General features: G+C 43.7%; 1 protein-coding gene across 2 annotated transcripts in view; it reads right to left on the bottom strand.

Annotated features, from left to right (window-relative positions):
* The window catches only part of FNBP1L (formin binding protein 1 like), a 141,970-nt gene that overhangs the window by 12,146 nt on the left and 106,466 nt on the right, over positions 1-23,358 (bottom strand). For both annotated transcript variants that reach the window (XM_044302313.1, XM_044302314.1), the window contains exons 8-10: positions 20,100-20,246; positions 17,963-18,166; positions 2,222-2,331 (exon numbers count right to left, since the gene is read on the bottom strand). In XM_044302313.1, the coding sequence (XP_044158248.1) occupies positions 2,222-2,331; positions 17,963-18,166; positions 20,100-20,246 (461 nt within the window). The remainder of the gene's footprint in view (positions 1-2,221; positions 2,332-17,962; positions 18,167-20,099; positions 20,247-23,358) is intronic.

Raw genomic sequence — 23,358 nt, 5'->3', positions numbered from 1 at the left:
AGGCACGCAGAAAATGGACCCCCAGTATCAGCTGCAATCTGTGGGGGAACCTAGCAGCAACTGTTCAAATGTTTATTCCTAAGCAGCGCCTCCAGAGGACGTGCAGAGGATTGTGCTGAAACGGGTCAGACTGGTCCTCCAGGAAAACACAGGACTTCTCTTTCATTAGTTAGAATAGCTTGTGTTGTCTAGAGGGCAATCAATGGGGGTTAATAAAAAGGCCGCTGTAATATTCGTACATAAAAAACCTGTCCTTATCACACAGCAGACAAGCTACTTCACAACACTGAGCTAAAGAGCTACCTCATCCTCCTCTCTGCTTGTCAGGGATTATGATCTTGAATACAGTTTAATATGATCTTCAGCTGAATCTCTGTAGGAATGGAGTTCGTGAGAAGACCTGAAGTACAGAGAGAAGGTGCGATGTGGCTGATGGGCAGCAGCTCTTGAATGCAGTCTCCATTACCACAGTCTGTCCTGTCCATCCTCTCTGTACTTCATGTCTCCTCATGAACTCCATTGCTACAGAGATTCAGCTGAAGATCTTATCAGTTGTATTAAGGATTACAATCCCTGACAAGCAGAGAGGAGGATGAGGCAGCTCTTTGGCTCAGTGTTGTGAAGTAACTTGTCCTGCTTGACCTTGAACTTCCTTGATACAGTAAGTAATGAGGGGATTTAGTGTTTTCGATGCCTGTACACACCAGTTTAATGCATTTTAGAAATTTTACCAGAAAGATTACTGGAACAGTCAATAAGATAGCATTACATACTAAAAGAGGGGAGGTTTTAAAATAGTTTTTTTTTTTTTAGGAGACGCACTAAAAGTTCTCTCTTCAGATAACACAAGTGTGTACCAAAAAAAAGCATAACACACAGAGGAGCAGCAACAGATAATCACTGCATCCTAAATATATATGGGAACACGACGGTGTTACAAATAATTGTATAAAAACAGAGAAGGCTCCAAACCAAAAAGGGACTAGTATCCCCCCAGACAAAGTTAGGGCAGTGTCAGCTTAGTGGGGCACATATAGCAAAAATGCACCCAGTGCCCTAACTTTGTATGGGGGGGATACTAGTCCCTTTTTGGTTTGGAGCCTTCTCTGTTTTTATACAATTATTAGTAACACCGTCGTGTTCCCATGATTGCTGTCTTTCGTGTACGTTTTAATGATATACCATTTTTGGATGTCTAATAAGGGAATTAATTGATTATAATAATTCTCTGTGTGTGGATGCTTTTTGAGCAGTGTAGGTGATAATACGATTAACTCCATGTGAGATATTCATGATATTTTTGTTTTGGTGTTTTATCCTATATAATATGTAGGGTCCTGGCCAAATATGCAGAGGCTCCTAATCAGTGGACTGGGGCTTACCTCACTAAAAAGCACTGACTCTAGTCTGCAGAGAACACTGGCACTTACTGTGCATTACAAAGACGACATCCTCCGGCATATGTTCCAGTACACAGATTAGGAGCTTCGTTCACCGACTAGGAGACTCATTAAAAATGATGTTTTAATACTCATCTCTTTTGGTATATCGTTGGCCTAGAGCAGAGGTCCAGCCCTCCAGCTGTTGTGAAACTACAATTCCCAGCATGCTCTATTCTTTTCTATAAGAGTTGTGAGAAGGGCTGAGGAAGTAGGCATGCTGGGAGTTGTAGTTTCACAACAGCTGGAGTGCCTATGCCTGGCTTAGAGTATTGAAGGGATTAGTCCACACTAAACAGAAGTAGTTTCTAGCCTAGCGTGTTTCTATATTAGGTTTCATTACATACTAAACTAAATCCTAGTAGTTTTACTTCCATAACGCCACGGGTTCTGCAGCAGAAATTGAAGGTATTAAAAATGTTAGAGCCTGCGTATTCTTTCAAACTTAAAGGGGTTGTCCAGGCAATACAAACTATTTTCAGATCAGTGAAATTTTTATTTTTTTCTAAATCCATTGCCATTGATGTTCCGGCACTTCTCTGGTTCCCTGCTGGTCTCATTTTTGCTGCCTCTCGACACACAGGGGATTCCCGCTCCACCAAATACCAGCTAAGGTTGGTTGCATTTAGCAGAACAGGCATTTCCTGCATGTTCAGAAGCGTCAGGAAGTAGAGGCCGGCAGGGGACACAAAGCCACTGAAATGGCTGCGGCATGGGCCTGGCGAGGTGGGTATATGAGGAAGGGGCGATGCAGCAGCTGGTAAAGACCTGCAGTCACTTACTTTTGATCAATCTCCTTCTGAAGCTCTCGATTCAGTTCATCAATTCTTTGCTGCAGTTTCTTCCGTCTCTGCTCTGGGGGAAGGTGACTAAAATCTTCTAAAGCCGGGCCCTGCGTGGAGGAACAACAAAATGAACAACAGGAACGGAAGCTATTTAAGGCTGAGTTCACACTTCAGTTATTTGATCAGTTATTCCCATCAGTTACTGTGAGCCAAAACCGGTAGTGAAGCTACTCAGAGACCAGGTACTGGCCCCCAATAACTGATGGAAATAACTGAAGTGTGAACACAGCCTAACCTGCCAAAAGTGAACCTCGATACAAGTCAAGAAAACACAGTGTGGCTGAATAAACTAGCAAGAAAAGCTACAGAAAGGCACATATACCACAAGTCACACCATAAAAATATAGTACTGGAATAATAAAGATGGAGATAAAAGGTGATTTTGTGTGTGTGTGTGTGTGTGTGTGTGTGTGTGTGTGTGTGTGTGTGTGTGTATATATATATATATAAATATATACACACACACACACACACATATCTCCACACGTTATCACATAAATCTATATTTTTTTTTAATCATGTGTCTTTTGTGTTTTTTAGCTTGTGCCTCTCTGTAGGGTTTGCTGTGAGGAATGGATGCTAGCCAGAGGAACAGTGAATGGAGCTGCAAACAAAATACCTCTGATCTGCAGAACAAGCAGGGTCCTAAAGCTGTACGCCCGGTGTCAGAGACCCACACAGAGTACACAATAATATAGCCATGATGTCCAAATTGAAGACCGCTCAGCATGCCGGACACACGGAGCACCACAGTTAGATGTCAATATGTAAAACCTTGCAATACAACAAGAGGCGTCTGTCTCACCTTCCAGCTCCCTGTGGTTTCCCTGCCCGCAGGCTTTCAGTAAATGTTCGGAAACTAACAAAGTTCTTTAGCTACAGAGTAATTAAGGCCAGGGAAGAGCGGAGAGGGAGGAAGAGGACACAGTTGTAGCTTCTTTTGCCAAGTCTGTGTGTGTCGTGCTGTGAGAGGGGAGGGGGAGCCGCATAAGGAGACAACTAATTGGCAGGAGTAAACAGGTCACTTCTCCAGCCCCGTGCGCCAGGAAAATCCCCCCCACTCTGCACGCTAACAGAGAGAAAATGATAATTTATAGACTAAGACCCAATATATGCAGGGTACACACAATATTTTGGGCTGCACTACATCTAATACACAAGTACAGCAGCGTAACAATCTATTGGGATTTTTTTTGTAATGATAGATTCGCTTTAATGGGGTTTTTCCCAGGAACAATACTTCCACAGGGTAGGTCAGGGTTCAGCAACCTTCGGCACTCCAGCTGTTGTGAAACTACAATTCCCAGCATGCTCCATTCATTTCTGTGAGAGTTCTGAGAAGAGCAGAGGAAGTATGCATGGTGGGAGTTGTGGCTTTACAACAGCTGGAGCGCCAGAGGTTGCCTACCCCCGAGGTAGGTGATAAGTGTAATGAATGGGGGCCCCACCGATCACAAAATAGGGTGTTATGTCCTCCATTAATATGCAGCAGCAGTCCAGAATGTGCGCTGTGCTCCATTCAGACTCTAGAGGACTGGTAGGAATAGCCGAGTGCTGCACAGTTGTAAGTGTGCATGCCCAGCCGCCGCTGCACTAAAGTGGGAGACACGGGACCCCCACCCTTTAAATGAGGTTTTCCTGCATAAACTGAATGAAAGTCAGCGGAGGACAGTCCATCAGCCACACTGCATTATAGAAGGGCATCTTGGATCTTAAGCCACTGACCTTGAAGCAACTCTGCTTAATTAAAAGAAGTATTGGGATTAGGCCAAAAATACACAAAAATGGCAAATGTGACTAATGTGTATGGCGTCACCTTAGTTTATTCAGCTTGGAAAGATTCTGCTCAAGTTCCTCTGTTCCAGCGTCTGGAATAAGTCATTAATTAGATTAAGCCGACACCATCCAGGCCTAGAACATGCCGTATGAACACCCCCGATTTCCAGTATATTAAATGTGATTAACATACTCATTAGGTCTGACCGGCATTTTAAACACCAAATATCCAACACGTGATTTTTAATCTGTTGCAGTGGTGTCTGAGGTAGAACACAAAACCAAGGGAGAGGAGCATGAAGCCCTCCTAGTAATCGGCTTCACGGTGCACCATCTGTGGTCAATGCTTGGGAGATATAGAATAGTAGTATAGCACATACCAAACCTTCTCCATCAGTTTAGCTCTTTTCTGCAGGACCAAAGACCGCTGTACTGCCATAAGGTCTTGTTCGGACTTTACACGCGCATTTCATTACAAAAACCATCTACTATTGTTGTCAAAGGAAGCCTGCACAGCCACCCATACCGCCATAGGTCAGGTGTCCACTCATGGAGATAAAGCCATAGGTGGACCCACCACATTTAGAGTTGCTGCAGAAGCCCAAGGTTTTGGGTTTCTGCCACATATTTCGCACGTGGATATTTCTGGTGGCAAATCGTGTGAACTTACCCTTATATCGGGTCTACGATATATATGTCAGGCCAGACAGGTTTTCATCATGTATTTATTACTCACTGATCTCCTCCTAAAACACTGAATTGGACAGAGAAAGTCTCTTATACACCTTAAAGGGGGTTGTCCGGGAATAAAACACTTTTCAGTGATGCCCGCAGCCTGCCTCCTCTATGGAAAGAATCATACTTACCTGCTCCCTGCTGCTTCGGTCCTGTGTGCTGGTTCCTGTGTGTCCATTCTCCGGTCCATGGTTTGTTTTATTCCTCCCTGGCATGGTCAACTGCTCCAGTACAGCTGTGGCATGTATCATGTGGACAGTCATTGGCTACAGCTGAGCGGATGACCATGGGAGAAAGTAATCAAGCCAAGGACTGTAGGATGAACACACGGGAGCCAGCAAACGGGACCGAAGCGGCGGGGAGCAGGTCAGTAGGAATCTTTCCGAAGTGAAGGTAGGCTGCGGGCAACACGGAAAAGTAGAGGGGTATTTACACTGTGCCGACGAGAAGACAATTATCAGGAAGAAAGCATTCCTTCCTGATCACCTCCACTAACGAGTAGGCAGTGAAGAGCTGCATTTATATGCAGCACTCACCTCCACTGTATGGGGATGAGCGATGGCTACTGTCAATTGTCCTCATACAATTCATTGTTTCTGGGCAGCACAATCTGATGCCCAGAAAAGATGATTGAGTTATCGGCACAGATTATCATTTTGCTCGTTCATAGAGTGATCTGCGGCACCTTTACACGGGCCAATTATCTGGAACACGCGTTCAGTCCCGAAAGTCGGCCCGAGCATTGGGCCGTGTAAACCCGCCATTAGTTATTCCTGGACAAGCCTTTTAAAAGTTATGCAATCTAAATTGTATATATCTATTTGATCAGCGCAAAGTATTGTAGGCTGTACTACAGTCCAGAGCCATGTTAACAATTCGGGTTGTCACTGGAAACAGTCAACAAGCTTATCAGGAAACCCTCCAAACAGTTTAAGTGAGCTCCCATAGGGCACTTTTTTCCTATATCAAATTACCGCACATTTCTGATGTGAAGAGGACTCTGCCCAGATTGGAAATTACTAACAGAGCAAATATTATACAGACAGAAAGTCTGGGCGATTTCAGCTCTGAAGCCTAAAGAATTGTGAACGCAGCTCTGTCAACAGTGCAACTCGGCATCAGCACAAAACTGGTAAGATAATGTAAGACACTGCATATACACATACTGTAAATGGGGTTTTAAAGGGAACCGGTCACCGGGATTTTGTGTATAGAGGTGAGGACATGGGTTGCTAGATGGCTGCTAGCACATCTCCAATATCCAGTCCCCATAGCTCTGTGTGCTTTTATTGTGTAAAAAAAAAAAAACGATTTGATACATATGCAAATTAACCCAGGACGGGTCCTGTCCCTGGGACAGGACTCATTTCAGGCTAATTTGCATATGTATGAAATAGTTTTTTTTTACACAATAAAAGCACACAGAGCTATGGGGACTGGGTATTGCAGATGTGCTAGCGGCCATCTAGCAACCCATGTCCGCAGCTCTGTACACAAAATCCCAGTGACAGGTTCCTTTCAACCCTCCTGACATGTCTGATAGAGGAACAGCACAGGGTTTTAATTAGACTTACTCTAGAATCATTTAATGGGGATTTATAAGCATTGACTGTTATTTCTCCTTGAAATTTATGAAGAAATTCTGTGTTTCCATTGATTAAATAGTGTCAGACTGCAGTGACGCACCCAACTGGTAACAAATATATATCTATATATTTTCTATGAGGAATAACAGAGCAACAGAACACCACAAACCTCTAAGAAAAGATGCTTCAGAGTAATTATTTTATGGCAGTTGCAAAAATTTACTAAAACAGACATGCGGTGGAGCAGACCGGCCATCTTTAAAGCGGATGGTGTGTAACCTGAACCTTCCTGTTCTGCGCAGTGAAGGGAAGCAGCAGGATGAATACATGGATTTTGCAATATTATGATGCAGCAGTTTTCCCATTTGTATCCAGCTGTTCTTAAAGCAAAGCCTAAAACGTGACCACATTATTCTATGAGGAACATACATGGCTTGTTCATACTTAAGGAGATATAAGGGCACAGACCCAATCATTGGAAATCTAAGTGATTCTAGCAAATATATAAATACCATAGCAATGTGACCCTGAACAGGCTAGGAATGGCGCATCCCGCACCACCGTAGCCACTTTGAAAGACAATTTGAAGAGTTCATTGGGAAACATCTGTGTAGTCACAAGCCACATACCATTAAATAGGAGCTCTCACCGGATTTCCCAATACAAGTTGCATCCAAATTCAGACCCACACTGCATGGGAAGGAGCGTTCCCCACAATCAGTTGTACAAAGAATCCCAGAGAGCACTCCTTTGTATAATAAGGTATATTCTTAATTTTCAACATATACCGTATTTTTCGCCCCATAAGACGCACTTTTCCCTTCCCAAAAATGGGAGGAAAATGCCCCTGCGTCTTATGGGGCGAATGCTGACAGTTTAACATCACTGGACACGATGTACGGAGCGGGGGCCGGGGAAGGGACTGGGAGGAGGAGCTGGGGGCTGGCAATAACGGTGGGGCGGTGCGGTCACTGTACTATAGCCCCGCCCCACCGCTCCGGTATACTAATATAAAATGTATTATTGAATTAAAAGTTATTAAACATGCCCCCCTCACTCCTAATAGTACCGTATATCCTAATTTCTTCTGTATAATGCCGGCAGGCAGGCCGGGCGGCCGGCGCGTCACTTACTGCTGTCACGTGCCTGCGCCGCCTGCTTTATGAATGAAGCAGGTGGTGCAGACAAGTGACGTCACTGAGGGACGCCCTGGCCGCCCGGCCCGCCGGCCGGCATTATACAGAAGAAATTCGGATATACGGTACTATTAGGAGTGAGGGGGGCATGTTTAATAACTTTTAATTCAATAATACATTTTATATTTGTATGCGGCGACGGCGGGGCACACGGAATCTGTGGATGGCACAGTTATGGGGTGGGGGGGTCTGTGGATGGCCCATATATAACAGTGCAAGCCACAGATCCCCCCGTAACAGTGTCCGTCATCCAGAGATCCCCCCCATAAGTGTCCGTCATCCAGAGATCCCCCCATAAGTGTCCGTCATCCAGAGATCCCCCCCATAAGTGTCCGTCATCCAGAGATCCCCCCCATAAGTGTCCGTCATCCAGAGATCCCCCCCATAAGTGTCCGTCATCCAGAGATCCCCCCCATAAGTGTCCGTCATCCAGAGATCCCCCCCATAAGTGTCCGTCATCCAGAGATCCCCCCCATAAGTGTCCGTCATCCAGAGATCCCCCCCATAAGTGTCCGTCATCCAGAGATCCCCCCCATAAGTGTCCGTCATCCAGAGATCCCCCCCATAAGTGTCCGTCATCCAGAGATCCCCCATAAGTGTCCGTCATCCACAGATCCCCCCCATAACAGTGTCCGTCATCCACAGATCCCCCCCATAACAGTGTCCGTCATCCACAGATCCCCTCCCATAACAGTGTCCGTCATCCACAGATCCCCTCCCATAACAGTGTCCGTCATCCACAGATCCCCCCATAACAGTGTCCGTCATCCACAGATCCCCCCATAACAGTGTCCGTCATCCACAGATCCCCCCCATAACAGTGTCCGTCATCCACAGATCCCCCCCATAACAGTGTCCGTCATCCACAGATCCCCCCATAACAGTGTCCGTCATCCACAGACCACCATTAGTTCCAAACCCACCAAAAGCACACCTTTTTGGTTAAAAAAAAATTGTTTCTTATTTTCCTCCTCAAAAACCTAGGTGCGTCTTATGGGCCAGTGCGTCTTATAGGGCGAAAAATACGGTAATCAAAGATTACAGGACACGTTTTGGCCTGTCCAGCCTTCCTCCACTGCTATTTGAGGAAGTTCGGGAAGGCTGGACGGGCTGAAACGACTCCAGGAATCTTAGATTATATGTTGAAAATAAAGAATATACCTTATTATACAAAAGGAGCGCTCGCTGGGATTCCTTTTACAATACAAATTGCAGACATTATTAAATTGATCTCTTCAACCTGATGAAGCTGGTGTACTTACGTTGAAAATCCAAAAGATCTATTTAATAATGTATTAGGGAATCTGGTGACAGATCCTGTTTAAATACAGCGCTATGGGGACACACAACATAAAGCAGGAGGAGGACCCTCACTTATCTAGGAGGTCATAAAGATAACGGGTTACTTATTACACAGTTGCAAAGGTCTATAAAAAAAAAAAAGCAAGCAAGATTGACACAAATGGACAGCGCTGACATAACAGAGGTACGTCACTCAGGCCAGGAGGTTCCAGGATCTATTGGCTATGGGAAGAGATGGAGGATCACCCTCATGAGCATGTGAGAGCCACAGAAGTCATAGAACAGAAAACAGACAAAAATAAGTATCAAGCGGTGACACTCACATCGGCATGATGGGACACAGACCAGCACACGTTGCTTACCATCCTTAATGACCACTGAACCGTTCCCCAGCAGCAGAAAGAAATGGCAAGTTACTGAAACAGTGCAGACTCTTCCAATATTGTGGGAAAAAAAAGGTCAAAATATATTGCTAGATATCTCCGTCACAATCCAGGAGACAATACGAACACATGACAATATATACTGTCCTGGTGGTCGGCGTATGTTCCCCTACTCTAGTGATGGCATAAAATAGGGTAATAAAGGACATCACGACTAGCAGAATACCCAACATGGACTGTCAGAGGAGGCTCCGCTGTCAGGACTGAAATTGGGCCATCAGAATTAAAGTACATCAATGAGTTTCAATAAGCACTCTAGAGCTCTGGGGCGTTGGACAAGCCCTTTAGATAGGGGATTGGCAATTTATCCAGCCATTCGTGATGAAAATGAGAAATGATGGAGGCTCTGATGTGACCGCACCAGCTCTGAAACTGTCGACCGGCAGGTGTCCCTGCCGACGCCTCTCCAGGCACTTGCACACTTGGCTGGGCCAAGGATGCATTGCTTCTGAATGGGAAGACTGGAATAAGCTGCTACTACACACCCGTCGGTGGATTTTCTCCTCTGTAAACCAAAAGATCGGGGCAAAGAAATTCAACCTTTTTTCCTTGGGGGAAAGTCGGGACCCCCATTACCACATTAAATGGTTGTCTGGTTCTGCTGAAATTGGCAGATTTAGCCGACAATCGTATGTGTATAACCAGCTAAGGGTTTTCGTTCCTATGTATACCACTGAAATATGAATATAAACCACGACTGTGGTCTCTGCATTTATATTCATGTTAAGGTCTATACAGAAAATAATTACTCAGAAATAAATAAGGGGCAGATCTCCAGCTTCACTATACCCCCAATACGGACAGGTATGGTACATGCTGCAAATAAAGACCTAATAATGCACTATAAATAAATAAATGAAAAAAGAGGGATTTAAGAAAAATCCAGTTTTTTATATACTCTAGAACAGGGATGCCCAACCTGTGGCCCTCCAGCTGTTTCAAAACTACAACTCCCAGCATGCCCAGACAGCCTACAGTAGAGCATGGTGGGAGTTGTTTTACAAAAGCTGGAGGGCCGCAGGTTGAGCGTCCCTGTTCTAGAAGACATGACAGCAGGTAGGTGAGAGACTCCCGTTAGAAATCCTGGACATCAGCGCGATCTAGCAGGCGGAGTAACACCTACGGTACGGGGCGCCTCAGTGCACTTCCCATTTTAGGCAAATTCCTATCAGGGGAAACACTTCATGAAAGTACATTAAACCAAACCACAAATCCCACAACAGTCACACTGCATCTACACAGCTACAGTGTACGGGCAGAGATCTACAGCACGGCAGTCCATGCAGTGCAAAGGTTAGGGCCGGGACGTGTGTGTCAACATGACCCATACTATCCATAGGCGACAGAAGCAAAGCAAACACCATGAGAAGACGGGCTGTTTTACAGGAATCTCTTGCTTACACACCCAAACCAGAAACTCAAATTACTAAAGTACTTATATATTGAGTACTCAATATATACTATAAAAATAAAACACACACACACACACACTATATATATATATATATATATATATATATAGATATATATAGATATACATACACCTTCTCCTATGAGAAGCCACAAGTAACCTGGCTGAACGGATGACTAATGGAGATTTATAATTGCTATTTTCGATTCTGTTCACATTTGTGTTGGATGGAAACTCGCTGCATGTGAACAGCGCCTTCTTCATCTCTCCCGTGTTCCACATTCCTAGGCTTACAAAATAAAGCAAAGACACAATTAAGGCTCTGCTTCCCGCAGCATGATGACTTCTATTCTTACATAGGTACTCAGATTTCATAGGGGAATATTGTACTGCTAGGCAATGCCATCTGATTTGTGGGATCCTCAGCAATCCTAATAATGAAGGGGCAGATTTAGAGCTGTAACCCCCTCACAGTGGTGCCCGGCCCAGAGGAACCGCAAAAGAGCTCCTGTACAAACTGAGAAGTGGACGCAATGCTGAATTTGCGATGTGGTCCCTTCAGGACCTCAAAAGTCAGACCTCCACTGACCGCAATGTGAGGACATATCCTAGGGAAATGGAATACCCAATTTCTGGAGCCATGACTAATCCATCTTCAAACCCTGAGGAATCTCATTGTCCATCATGTTTCAGGGTTTCTCTTTTCGACAGCAAGGATAACCTCAGAATACTAGACCATAACATCGGTTCAGCCTGGTTATATAGAAACCCCATTATATTACACTCTTCACACAGCAAACTCTGTACAACTTACCGCTCTTCTCAGGCCTCTAAAAGAAGCCACCCTCTGCCTGCACACCTTCACCTCACCCACCAAGTCCCTGTCTGACAGAGTGTGAGGAGGACCACTGGACCCATAGACTCCAGGAGGTGAACATGGAGGGGGACTAGTCTGATACTGGGGTACAAAGAAGATGGAGTGAGATGCTGTACAGGAGTCTGTAGCCTCCAAGGTAATAAAGGCTAACACTACTCTTAAAATAGCCCGTGCCATGGTGCCCATACGGGCAATGATTTCTTACCAATAAGCTATATTTATACCTGTAGCCATGTTAGAGCACTTACTGTATATGTACATGGTTTTCTCATGCAACCTTTACAGGGTTTTCCTACTACTAAACCAGGACACCCACAAAGTTTAGAATGAAGAGGATGCAGATGTACAGATGTGGCTAATAGGGCCATGGCTGGGAAAGCTACAACGCAGGAGAAGTGCCGAAAGGACCTCTGCCCCCTAGTTCTTAGGATTGGAAGGGGGTAGTAGTGGTGCCGGACCTCCACCATCATGATGTTACAACATTTCCTAGACATATGCCGTAACAATATAGACTACAACATGTAAACACTAACACCAAGAAGGAGAGGCCATAAGGTTAGGCAGTTAGGAAGCTAAAATCAGGAGTGTATCATAAAAGGACAGAAAGTATAAAGGACATAATTCACTCCTGGTATTAGATTCCAAGACTGCATCAAGAAACCGGATATATTATAAGGCCAAACTAACACGCACCAGTCTCAAGTCTATCTGCCACCCCACATTGTGGAGGATGAGGAGGGTCTGAAGCTTCGGCATTCTCCTGCATCACCACAATAAGCTGCTGCCCCAGGCATAATTGGTATAGGGTGCACCCTGCACCGACTAATGCCTGTGGTCGGCTGACCTCAGACATTGGGGGCATATTGCTTGGCTAGGCCGCTGATGTCTCATAGGTGTGGGTCCCACACCTATCTTCAGATCAGAGCCCACAAAGTGCGAGTGCGGCTACCGCTACATTCACTTCTATGCAGCTGACAGAAATAGCCAAGCCAGCGCTTAGCCATTTTCGGCGCTTTCTATAGGAACTTTGCAGGCTCAAATGTAAAGATAGGTGCAGGTCCCAGAGGCGTGACTCACACCCATCAGGCTTTGGGGCATATCCTAGCGATATGCCCCCAATATCTGAGGCGAGACAACCCCTTTAAAGCAAATAACCCCCTAAGTTCCATCATTCTCCTATGCTGCATAATGCAGAACTGCCCTCGGAGACCTGGCAGCAAAAAAAAAAAAAAAAATATTCAATGCTCAGCATTTCACAAATCTCAAGTGGTTTCCTAAAATACAAGACAAATGCAGTCCGAATTCACTTCTGTTTTTGCTATAAATATAATCCAGCTTCCCAAAACCTAAATAACAGCATGAAATTCACTTTTTCATCCCCCACAACATGGCATAAAAAGGAAGAAATATGAAAATTGTATCAAAAAAATAAATAAAGCCTAAGTAGCCTAAGTGGATTATATCAGTTGATATGAGCTTATTCACACATCATTTAAGTCCATGTGCTGTCCGCGTTCCCCGTGGACATCACACGGAGCCACTGAATTCTATGGGAGCAACCTATCATGAGGGTGATATGTGAAGTCAGTTTTGCATTGGAGTACTTTATATTTATTAAACCTTGCACATCTTGTCTAAAAATCATACTCCAGTTTTTTGACACACTCTCCTACTGGAGGGAGTTTGCCACTAGAAAAAAAAAAAAAAAAAGCCCACAGTGATAAACGTTGCGTAAAACTCATTAAAGGGTTTTTCCAACTTTTATACTGATGACCGACCCTCTGAATAGATCATCAGTGTCTGATCAGTGGGTCTGATACCTGGGACCCCCCGCCGAACAGCTGTTTGAGAAGGCCACGCTGCTCCTGTGAATGCCACGGGCTCCTGGCAGCTTACCCTAAGCTAGTGACATCATGTTCATAGGTCACATGTCCTTGGCGCTGTTCAGTCCCATTCAAGTGAAGGGGGCCGAGCTGTGATAGCAAGCACAGCCGCTATATAATGTATGGCTCTGTGCTTGGTGAGCCGAGAGGAGGCAGCCATGCTCCCTGGGGTGCTGTGGTCTAACAAACCCCCTGATCATGGGGTTCCCGGGTGAAAGACCGCCACTGATCAATATTTCAAAAAATCCCTTTACCATATTTTACCACGCCCACTTTCTAAAACTGGAGCAAGTGATTTAAAAATGCTAAAAGTTGCGAAAGTTTTTGAAAGTAAGCCCAAAAAGTTCCAAAGCACCTATTCTGAGACTTTTTGAACCCAGAATTGTGGAGTGCAGAGTGTGATAAATCCCCCTATATGTTTATTTAGACATCACTTTCTTTTCCAAGTTCCTTTGGTCTGCAGGAAAGTGAAGGAAGCATGCACCGCTTTGGTCCATTGTGCCCATTCTATTCAATGGGTTTGCCGCTGACAGCACAAGGGGATATCTGTCTGGGTTCGGTTTTGCACTGATCCACTGCACAGAAAATTGATAAAAATATTGTAATGCAAAAATGGACCAACAATGGAGACATTTTTGCTTCCACAAAACAGACACAGACGAGTGAATAAGACCTTAGTACATAGAGAGAAGACAGAGCACAGCTTCCTACAACTCTGCATTGAGTCATTTCTCTGTGGCACCTCCTGGAAATGTATTAAGAAACCGACAACGCAGCATTACCAGTGTTGTGGGGCCTGACCGTACACCTTGAATCTACTGCTGACAGGTGATAGTGACCAAAAACAGCGCTACATATTATGTTGTCAGCACACACCTTAATGATCGCCCACCATCTTTCAATGGAGGATGACGAAGGTCACAAGTGTGCAGCGATGTCTTGGCACTGCTGCAGTAACACTGCTTCAATCAAAAGGAGAAGAGCTCCATAATGAATAGAGGAAGTGGCAACTGAATCATGTGGCCGCCGGGTGTCTGTGAATAGCAGACTTATTAGGCCTCTTGCACACGACCGCATGCCGTCCGAGATATAGGGTCCCGAAGCAGCATTGATCGTGTGCAAGGTTGCACACAGCATCATAGATTACAATGATGCAGTGGATGTCGAGCCGCCAGCGCGGATATTGTCCAACACTCATATATTGTAATCTATGATGCTGTGTGCTTCCGATCAATGCCGCTCCAGGATATATGGCCCGCTCATGGACTGTAAATCTCGGAGGGCATACGGTCATTTGCAAGAGGCCTTAGACCAACAAAAAAAAGAAATTTTTTTTTGTAAATATACAACAAAAGTAAAAAGAAAAAAAAAAAAGAAAAGAAATTTAAAAAGAAAAAAAAAAAAAAAAAAAAACACCCCACCAAACCAAACGACCACCGTGACAGCCTCATTTACACAACACTATACATATTAGGCTGTGTTCACATCACTGTTTTTCCCCACATTTACATATAATTTTTTTTATTTTTTTTATTATTATACAAAAAGGCCAGTAGTCCAGTAAAAATAAAAAGTATATGTTAACATATACTTGTTTTACAATGGAGCTCTATGGTGATGGATGCCACTGTATGGAATCCATAGGGCATCTATTTAATGTACAAGTTTTTTGGATACGTTAAACATAATACAAAAACGTGTGACCCCAGCCTTAATTAATCAGGCTAACACACGTTAGGGTTAGGCCTCATGTACACAACCGTTGTTGTATCCCTTGTCCGTTGTTCCGATTTCCATGATTTTCTGCGGACCTATTGACTTTCAATGGGTCCGTGGAAAACTCTGCTAATGCACCATTTGTGATCCGCGTCTGTGATCAGTGTTTCCAGTCTGTGAAAAAAATATGACCCGTCCTATTTTTTTCCACAGACAACGGTTCGCGGACCCATTCAAGTCAATGGGTCCGTGAAAAAACATGGATGCACACAAGATTGTCATCTGCGTCTGCTTTTTACCTATAATTTGCAGGGCAAACTTGACTTAGATTATTTTTTTTACTTTCCTTCATGTCTAGAGATCCTTCAAAAATAAAAGAAGACACACAAACAAAAACGGACACAGAACCCCTTTTTGCGGACCGCAAAAAAATACTGTCGTGTGCATGTGGCCTTAATGGGAAGACGCGAAGACCCCTTTAACCAGTGGTTTGTATTGTACTTTGAAGCTCATTTATTTAACCCCTTTAGGACACAGCCTTATTTCACCTTAAGGCCTCTTTCACACGGGCGTCAGTTTTTTTGCCCGGATAAGAGCCGGGTGCGTTGCGGGAAAATGCGCGATTTTTCCGCGCGAGTGCAAAACATTGTCATGCGTTGCACTCGCGTGAGAAAAATCGCGCATGTTTGGTACCCAAACCCGAACTTCTTCACAGAAGTTCGGGCTTGGGATTGATGTTCTGAAGACTGTATTATTTTCCCTTATAACATGGTTATAAGGGAAAATAATAGCATTCTGAATACAGAATGCATAGTAAAACAGCGCTAGAGGGATTAAAAAATAAAATAAAAATTTAACTCACCTTAGTCCACTTGATCGCGAAGCCGGCATCTCCTTGTGTCTCCTCTGCACTGAACAGGACCTGGGGTGAGCTGCTGCATTAAATACCGGTTAAGGACCTTTGATGACGTCACTCCGGTCATCACATGGTCTTTTACCATGGTGAATCACCATGGTAAAAGATCATGTGACGTACCATGTGATGACCGGAGTGACGTCATCAAAGGTCCTTAACCGGTATTTAATGCAGCTGCTCACCCCAGGTCCTGTTCAGCTCACCCCAGGACCGGCGGGCGGGCGGAAATACACTACGTACCGGGACGTCATGTGTCCTTAAGTACCAGGATAACATGCCGTACCGGTATGTCATGTGTCCTGAAGAGGTTAAATCATATTTTTAATAAATCCACACTATTACAAATAAAAGTGACACCGTCCTATCAGGACCGGCGGCGTCCGTGACACCTACTACTGACTGCGTCCGTGACCCCCACTACTGACGGTAGTAATGATGACACCCAATAGTCAATTAATTATACATTTCCAGAAGGAATAACAGAGGAACTACTTAAGACAGAATTCTAAATGACTGTGCTCCTGAATTGTTATTTCACAGGGAGAACTGATGAAAATAGAACCAAAATGTCATCTTCAAATGGTATCAGTCTCCTACCCTACTGCACTTGCTACTGTATATGAAGCACATCTGTGTAGGCAAAAAATAAATAAAACATAAGGTTTTGTAGAGAGCAGAAGTGCGATATATCCTCTCCTCCGCAGGCAGCTGCTTCTCCTCCAGACACATGGAGTGAAATGGCTGCCCAGGATCAAAAGCAACTCAAATATAATTCTTGCCAGTCACAAGTAAACAACCGCTCCTGATCAATGAAAACCTAGTGATGCGGTGGAACATTTCTCACGGCTTGTGCAGTGTTTACATGCAGATGACTGCTCCTCAGATCTTTACCATGTAATTAGCAATCTGACTAAAATGTGTGTAAAAGCCTGGCACTGCGAATACAATAATATATTCCACAATAATTAGATGGCGCAGTATATCTACTGAAGAGCCTGACCCTCATAATTATGAAAAACAGTGGCCAAACATATTCTCATTACAGAGGGTAATCCTTTTGGTCACTGCCCAGCAGCCCCTCTTCACACATGACCTGAATGGGGACGCTGCCAGACCTCTGCAGATAGCTGCCGCTATCTGTAGTCTAATACGAGGCAGTACAAAGATCTGCTATTAATCCTCTGCTGATGATAAATCAATGGAATGATGGATCATATAATGAAATTTTACTGTAGGCTGTAAATAGTGTCTGTAAATAAAGTCTGTGATGCAGCCCGTTTGGCCTATAGATATCAAAATATTTGAAAACTGCAATATTTCTGAGTTTGTATAAAAAAATTAAAATAATAGAAAGTACTGGTAAGAAGTCAATTTCTGACATTTAGGTCCCTTTACCAATGAATGTACCGCAAGACAGAGCTAATGATAAAAAAAATGTATATTACAGGCAGAAAATACACAGACAGTCCACAAACTCGCACTCCTCTTACATCTGACCATGAAGTCTGAATTCCAAAATGGACTTGCCAATAAGTACCCCCACCCTTCATCAACTGTTGTGGCTGGAGAACACTATAAGCGAAACCTCTAAGAAAGCTTTATATGGCACCCACTGAAAATGATGGGACACCCATGTGCTGCAAATATGAGCCAGTTACCCCAGAGGAACAGCCACTCATTGCCGTAATCCTCTGATCTTGCTAATAGAGGCAAGGCAAGACTGGCAAGGTACTTCCCTATATTTTATTTCTAGGTCAAGTGGATAGGGGTGTCTAAAACAGAGAATAACCTTAAGAAACAAGATTAGCAGCAGCCCATTCAAATTGCACAGTCTTACCTTGGGTTTCTTCCCAAAAAGCCACAGCTTGCCCTTCGCTTTTCCCATTGTTATTTTGGGGTCGATTCTTGTTACTTCTGGCTTTGTGGTACTTATTGTACCATCAGAAACCGTTCGGTAAATGTGCTGACTGTAGTCTTCAAAAGGGAAATCTCCAGGGGGTTCAAAGCCAGATTTAAAGCAATCCACAACTATTTGAGAGTCCTAAGGAACACAAATGATATTGCAACACGTGAAAGACAGCAATGGCTGATGTGGGTGAGCTCTACAGGTGTAAATGTGATACTCAAAAAAAAATGTATCACATTTTGCAATTGCAAATCTATGTACCATATTTGTTAGACTATAAGGCCCCTTTCAAATGGGCGTTGCGGGAACATGCGCGATTTTTCCGTGCGAGTGCAAAACATTGTAATGCGTTTTGCACGCGCGTGAGAAAAATCGGCATGTTTGGTACCCAAACCCGAACTTCTTCACAGAAGTTCGGGCTTGGGATCGGTGTTGTGTAGATTGTATTATTTTCCCTTATAACATGGTTATAAGGGAATAAGGGAATAAGGGAAAATAAAAGCATTCTGAATACAGAATGCATAGTACAATAGCGCTGGAGGGGTTAAAATAATAATAATAATAATAATAATTTAACTCGCCTTAATCCACTTGATCGCGCAGCCCGGCTTCACTTCTGTCTTCTTTGCTGTGTGCAGGAAAAGGACCTGAGGTGACGTCACTCCGGTCATCACATGGTCCGTCAGATGATCTTTTACCATGGTGATGGATCATGTGATGACCGGAGTGACGTCAGCACAGGTCCTTTTCCTGCACACAGCAAAGAAGACGACAGAAGAGATGCCGGCTGCGTGATCAAGTGGATTAAGGAGAGTTAAATTATTTATTTATTTTTTTAACCTCCCAGCGCTATTGTACTATGTATTCTGTATTCATATTATAAGGGAAAATAATAATGATCAGGTCTCCATCCCGATCGTCTCCTAGCAACCATGCGCGAAAATCGCACCGCATCCACACTTGCTTGCGGATGCTTGCGATTTTCAAGCAAACCCCATTCATTTCTATGGGGCCTGTGAAAAATGCACAAAGAGGAGCATGCTGCGATTTTCACGCAACGCACAAGTGATGTGTGAAAATCACCGCTCATGTGCCACAGCCCCATAGAAATGAATGGGTCAGGATTCAGTGCGGGTGCAATGTGTTCAACTCACGCATCGCATCCGCACGGATGAAAGGGGCCTAAGACTCACCCACAATTAGAAGCATTAAAAGTAGAATTTACAATTAATGGGTGATGTACATCTGATACCGTACAGATACAGTACAAAAGCCAACACCTCATAACACTGCCAGCCACAGTTCCTGTCTACGCAAGCCACAGTGCCTCATGACATTAGCAGCCATAATCCCCCTGACCTATGCCAGTCTGTGCCCCTATGCCAGCCACAGTGCCTCACCACATTTCCAGCCAACGTTCCCCCTGACTATGCAAGCTAGTGCCTCATCATATTAGCAGCCATAATGGCCCCTGAAAATGCCAGTCTCAGTACCCCCTGGCTATGCCGGCCAAGGATCACTATCATTATTAGGGTTAGCCTTGATAAGCGACTTGGTGTACCCAATTAGAAGCAGTGGTAGGAGTCAGAGTTACTGGGATGGATCTGTCCCATGCACAGCATGTTGGGGGCTGTGGTTACAGAGGTCCTGGCAGGGCAGACACTGCACACATTTACTCTGGTGTGAGTACCAATTAGTGTGCTATTTGCACACTGAACAGTCACACTTTACAGAAATTTGTGTTAGATGTGATATTTCAGTGAGCAGATAACAGATATTATGTACACAATGCATAGTACATGCCGCGTCCTCACAGCTGCACTACCAGGACCTTACGGTAACAGAGCTAGAGTCTCCTGCTTCTAATGCCAGCATTTGGACTATTATTTGCATCAGATCAAGGAGAAAAATATTATTCCAATAGTCTGAAAAATACGGTAACTGTATTGACCAAGGCAAGGTTTAAAGCACGAGTGTGAACCATGGGATACTAACCGCTGAAAGTCATGAAATGCTCCGAGTGCAGTATGAGGAGGGTTTAAAACAAAGGACATAAAAGTACACTCACCCTGCGCTCGTCCACAGACTTGGCTGCCTGCACCATTCCTTCTAGGCATTTTGAGATAATTGGGATAACTTTTCGCTCTGCATCAGCAAAACCTTTATAACACTCGCTCAGCTTTACAGTTCTCTTCTCATCCATTTCCTGAAGGTGCTGTGAATAGGAAATACAGGGTTTAAAGGCTACAGACAACTTTATACCCATTTTTTACAGGCGCATGTAAAATTCTTAACTGTTTTAGTAAAAAACAAACAACTAAATATTTCTATATATCTGCAACTTGTCAGTATCACAATACAAATCAAGCCGCAGAAGTTCATTCACAGTTAAATCCATCAGACTGGCTGATTGCTCAGTCTCCAGACCCTCTCTTCTCTCCTGATCAATCTTCTAAGGCTACTTTCACACACTCTTCGATTACGCTTCCGATGTACGGTTGTATTATCTTTAACCCCTTCACGTCTGCAATCTGTATATATACGTGATAGCTGCACATACCCCGTGCAGCTACCACGTATATATACGTTCTGGCAGCTCTTTAATCCAAGCGCTGCAAAGCGCTTGGATTAAAGCTTCTGCCCCTTCCCTGTATGCTGTCACGGACAGCATACAGTGCAGTAATGCCAGCAAGGGACCATTCAGAGTGGCCCCTTGCCAGCAATCGATCCGATTGGTTAGTCTTAACCAATCGGATCGCGGCAGTGTTAAAATGCCGGTTTCAGGCTCTGATCTGCGCTCTGCAGAACAGAGCCTGAAATCGGTAGTGTCCTGAAGCCCCCGATCTGTGCCCCCTTGAAGCCCCCTCCTTGTTCTTGTCCTGCCCCCCGATGCGGTCCGCCCCCTCCTGCCCCGATCTGTGCCCCCTTCTTGTCAATCTTCTTATCCTGCCCCCCCATGCGGTCCGCCCCCTCCTGCAAGTAAAATGCTGCCCCCTGCCCCCGATGCGGTCCCCCTTGTGTGTGTGATGGCGGCGGCTCCATTCCTGAACCCGCCGCCATCAGCAGCGTGTGTCAGCTCTATGCTGACACTGCTGTAACCCCATAGATGCCGCAGTAGCGGCATCCATGGGGTTAATAGAGGGAGGGGGCTCCCTCTCTCTCAACCATCAGGGCTGCTGCGATCGCAGCGCCCGATGGATGCCATAGCAACCGGACGCTTTGCAAAGGCGTCCAGTGCTGCCACCTACAGGCAGCTGATTGTATTATACTTTGCAATGCAAGAGCATTGCAAAGTATGGTACAACCATCAGCCCCACTGGATCTTCAAGATCCAAGAGGGAACTGATAAAAAAAAAAAATTTAAAATAATAAAATTAAAAATAAATAAATAAAAATGTAAAAAATTAATTTCCTTTTTCTATAAAAAAAAAACACAAACAAAAACCACACATATTAGGTGTCACCGCGTCCTTAACGACCATCTCTATAAATATATCACATCATCAACCCCGTCCAATAAACACCATAAAAAATAAAAACTGTGTAAAAAAATAAGCCATTTTTGTCACCTTACATCACAAAAAGTGCAACACCAAGCGATCAAAAAAGGCGAATATACCCCAATCAAACAGTTACCTCAGCCCGCAAAAAATTAGCCCATATTTAAGACAATCGCCCAAAAAATAAAAAAGCTATGGCTCTCAGACTATGGAGACACTAAAACATCATTTTTGGGGTTTCAGAAATGCTATTATTGTGTAAAACTTAAATAAATGAGAAAAAGTATACATATTGGGTATTGCCACCTCTGTAACGATCTGCTCTATAAAACTGTCACATGACCTAACCCCTCAGTTGAACGCTGTAAAAAAAAAAAAAAAACATTGTTCCAAAACAGCCAATTTTTTGCCCACCTTGTCCCATAAAGTGTAATAATGAATGATCAAAAAATCCTTTGTAGCCAAAAATGGTACCAATAAAAACCTCAACTCTTTCTGCAAAAAATGAGCCCCTGCACAAGACGATCGGTAGAAAAATAAAAAACATATGGCGTTCAGAAAACCAATCCAGCAAAATCTGCCTTCCAAAAACCATACGGTGTTCCTTTCCTTCTGCGCCCTGCCGTGCGCCCTTACATCAGTTTACGACCACATGTCGGATGTTTCTGTAAACCGCAGAATCAGAGTAATAAATATTGAGTTTTGTTTGGCTGTTAACCCTTAATGTGTTAAAGAAAAAAAAAAAAAAAATAGAAAATCTGCTAAAAAAGTGAAATTTTGAAATTTCATCTCCATTTTCCTTTAATTCTTGTGGAACACCTAAAGGGTTAATAACGTTTGTAAAATTGGTTTTAAGTAACTTGAGGGGTTTAGTTTCTACAATGGGGTCATATATGGGGGGTTTCCACTATGTAAGCCCCACAAAGTGACTTCAGACCTGAACTGGTCCTTAAAAAGTGGGTTTTAGAAATTTTCTTAAAAATTTTAAGAATTGATTCTAAACTTAAGCCTTGTAATGTCCTAAAAAAAAAAAATAACATTTCCAAAATGATGCAAACAAAGTAGACATGTGGGGAATGTTATGTAATAAATATTTTATGAGGTATCACTTTCTGTTTTAGAAGCGGAGAAATTGAAATTTAGAAAATTGCAAATTTTTAAAAATTTTTGGTAAATTTGGGATAAAAAAAAAAAAAAAAAAAAAGATATATATTGACTCAAATTTATGACTGTCATGAAGTACAATGTGTCAGGAGAAAACAATCTCAGAATGGCGTGGATAAGTAAAAGTGTTCCAAAGCTATTACCACTTAAAGTGACACATGTCAGATTTGTAAATTTTGACCTGGACACTGGGGCATCAATGACCTTTGGTCATGAAAGGGTTAACATAGCCAAGACGGATCCGTCATGAACTCCATTGAAAATCAATGGGGGACGGAACCGTTTTGTATTGTGTCAAATTGTATTAGAGAAAACGGATCCGTCCCCATTGACTTGCACTGTGGGTCATGACTGATCCGTCTTGCTCCGCATCCCAGGACGGAATGCTGCGGTTTGCTCTCCAGTATGAGAACAGAACGGAATGCATTGTGGAGCATTCCTTTCTGTTCTGTTATGTTTTGTCCCGGTATTGAGACCCGATGACGGATCTCAATACCAGAAAATATTAACTCTGGTGTGAAAGTAGCCTAAACAAATTTTTGATCACAAAGATAAACTTTGATTTGGCCATAAATAAAATTTACAAGATCATTTAGGAAAGTTGAGAGATGGACTGGACAGTCAGAAGTTTTCTGACAGATTTTTACTGTGAATGGCATCTTG

This window comes from Bufo gargarizans, chromosome 7 (genome assembly GCF_014858855.1).
Source record: "Bufo gargarizans isolate SCDJY-AF-19 chromosome 7, ASM1485885v1, whole genome shotgun sequence".
Taxonomy (NCBI): Eukaryota; Metazoa; Chordata; class Amphibia; order Anura; family Bufonidae; genus Bufo; species Bufo gargarizans.
This window is presented reverse-complemented; position numbering and strand designations above follow the sequence as displayed.